This window comes from Momordica charantia (genome assembly GCF_013281855.1).
Source record: "Momordica charantia cultivar OHB3-1 chromosome 7 unlocalized genomic scaffold, Mcharantia_2.0 BLBB01000007.1, whole genome shotgun sequence".
NCBI lineage: Eukaryota > Viridiplantae > Streptophyta > Magnoliopsida > Cucurbitales > Cucurbitaceae > Momordica > Momordica charantia.
Window position 1 is genome coordinate 12,777,546 of NW_028275165.1, and position 1,462 is coordinate 12,779,007.

At 46.8% G+C, this 1,462-nt stretch overlaps 1 protein-coding gene across 1 annotated transcript; it reads left to right on the top strand.

The window, feature by feature from the left end:
- Positions 1-219: 219 nt before the first annotated feature.
- LOC148210393 (uncharacterized) lies at positions 220-1,005 on the top strand. The gene has a single exon (XM_088126305.1). It carries the CDS (start codon positions 220-222, stop codon positions 1,003-1,005), a length of 786 nt encoding a protein of 261 aa, XP_087982431.1.
- Positions 1,006-1,462: the final 457 nt, after the last annotated feature.

Sequence of the window (1,462 nt, forward strand, 5' to 3'; positions counted from 1 at the left end):
TTCGACTAACTTAAAAGCAAATTTGATGCTCAGGTTGAAGCCTTGAAAGTAAGGTGCGAGGTCAAAGGGAGTGCATTTGATGATGGCGACTTAGGAGAATCGCCATTCACCTCGGATATCTTGGAGGCTCCCATTCCTCCAAAGTTCAAAACTCCCACCATGAAACCATATGATGGGTCTAAGGAGCCAAAAGACTATGTTGAGGTCTTCGAAGGCCTCATGGATTTTCAAGCGGAAACAGACGCCATTAAGTGCCGCGCCTTCCACGCGCTTACCGGCAGCGCACGCTTGTGGTACATAAGATTGCCGGCTAGGTCGATCTCGACCTACTCGGAGTTGAGAAAGAAATTTATTAGTCAATTCTTTTCTCGACACTATGACAGAAAAACAGCGACTCACCTCGCCACCATCAGACAGAAGGAGGGTGAGACGCTTGGGGAGTATGTCACAAGGTTTCAGGAGGAGCAGCTGAAGGTCGCACATTGCTCCGATGACTCGGCCATGTGTTACTTTCTCACCGGCCTGGCCGATGAGACCCTCACCGTCAAGCTTGGAGAGGAAGCTCCAGCCACTTTCGCTGAGGTTTTGCAAAAGGCGAAGAAAGTTATAGATGCACAGGAGCTCCTCCGGACCAAGACTGGCCGGCCAAAAAAGCAGATCGACCTCAAGAAGTCCGGCCAAGACAAAAGGAAGGCTGATTCCAAGTCTAAGGACAAAGGGTCATCCTCCTCCAATAGCCGAACTGATTATTGCAGGTCGGACAACGGTCTCAACCGAAGCCGATCTTACGAACGTTATACTCCTACCACCATCCCCATATCTGGAATACTTACAAACATTGAAGAGACTGAGATGGAAAAGCTCCTCAAGCAACCGGAGAAGCTCCGAAGAGACCCAGAAAAGTGCAGCAAAGATAAGTATTGTCGTTTTCATCGTGATCACGGCCATAACACACGTCCAACTCGGACGTTTTTGCATGGTCCCACGAGAACATGCCTGACATAGACCCAAAGATCATGGTGCATCGCCTTAAGATAGATCCATCATTCCGACCTGTAAAGCAAAAGAGAAGACCTGTAAATAAGGAAAGGAGTGATGTAATTGTTGAGGAAGTAAACAAACTTTTAAAAGCTGAATATATAAGAGAAATTTTGTATCCCGAGTGGCTTTCTAATGTTGTATTAGTCAAAAAAACTAACGGGAAGTGGAGCATGTGCGTAGATTTTACAAATTTAAATAAGGCATGCCCGAAAGACTGCTTCCCACTACCGATGATCGACTAGCTCGTAGACGCAACAGCCGGGCACGAGCTGCTTACCTCCATGGATGCCTACTCCGTATACAACCAAATTAAAATGCATGTGCCAGATCAAGATCATACCGCGTTTATAATAGACCAAGGTCTGTACTACTATAAGGTTATGCCCTTGGGCCTAAAAAATGCAGGTGCGACCTAACAAAG

What these genes read in the sequence shown, in the direction of transcription:
- LOC148210393 (XM_088126305.1), top strand. Translation starts at nt 220, where the DNA reads ATGGATTTTCAAGCGGAAACAGACGCCATTAAGTGCCGCGCCTTCCAC.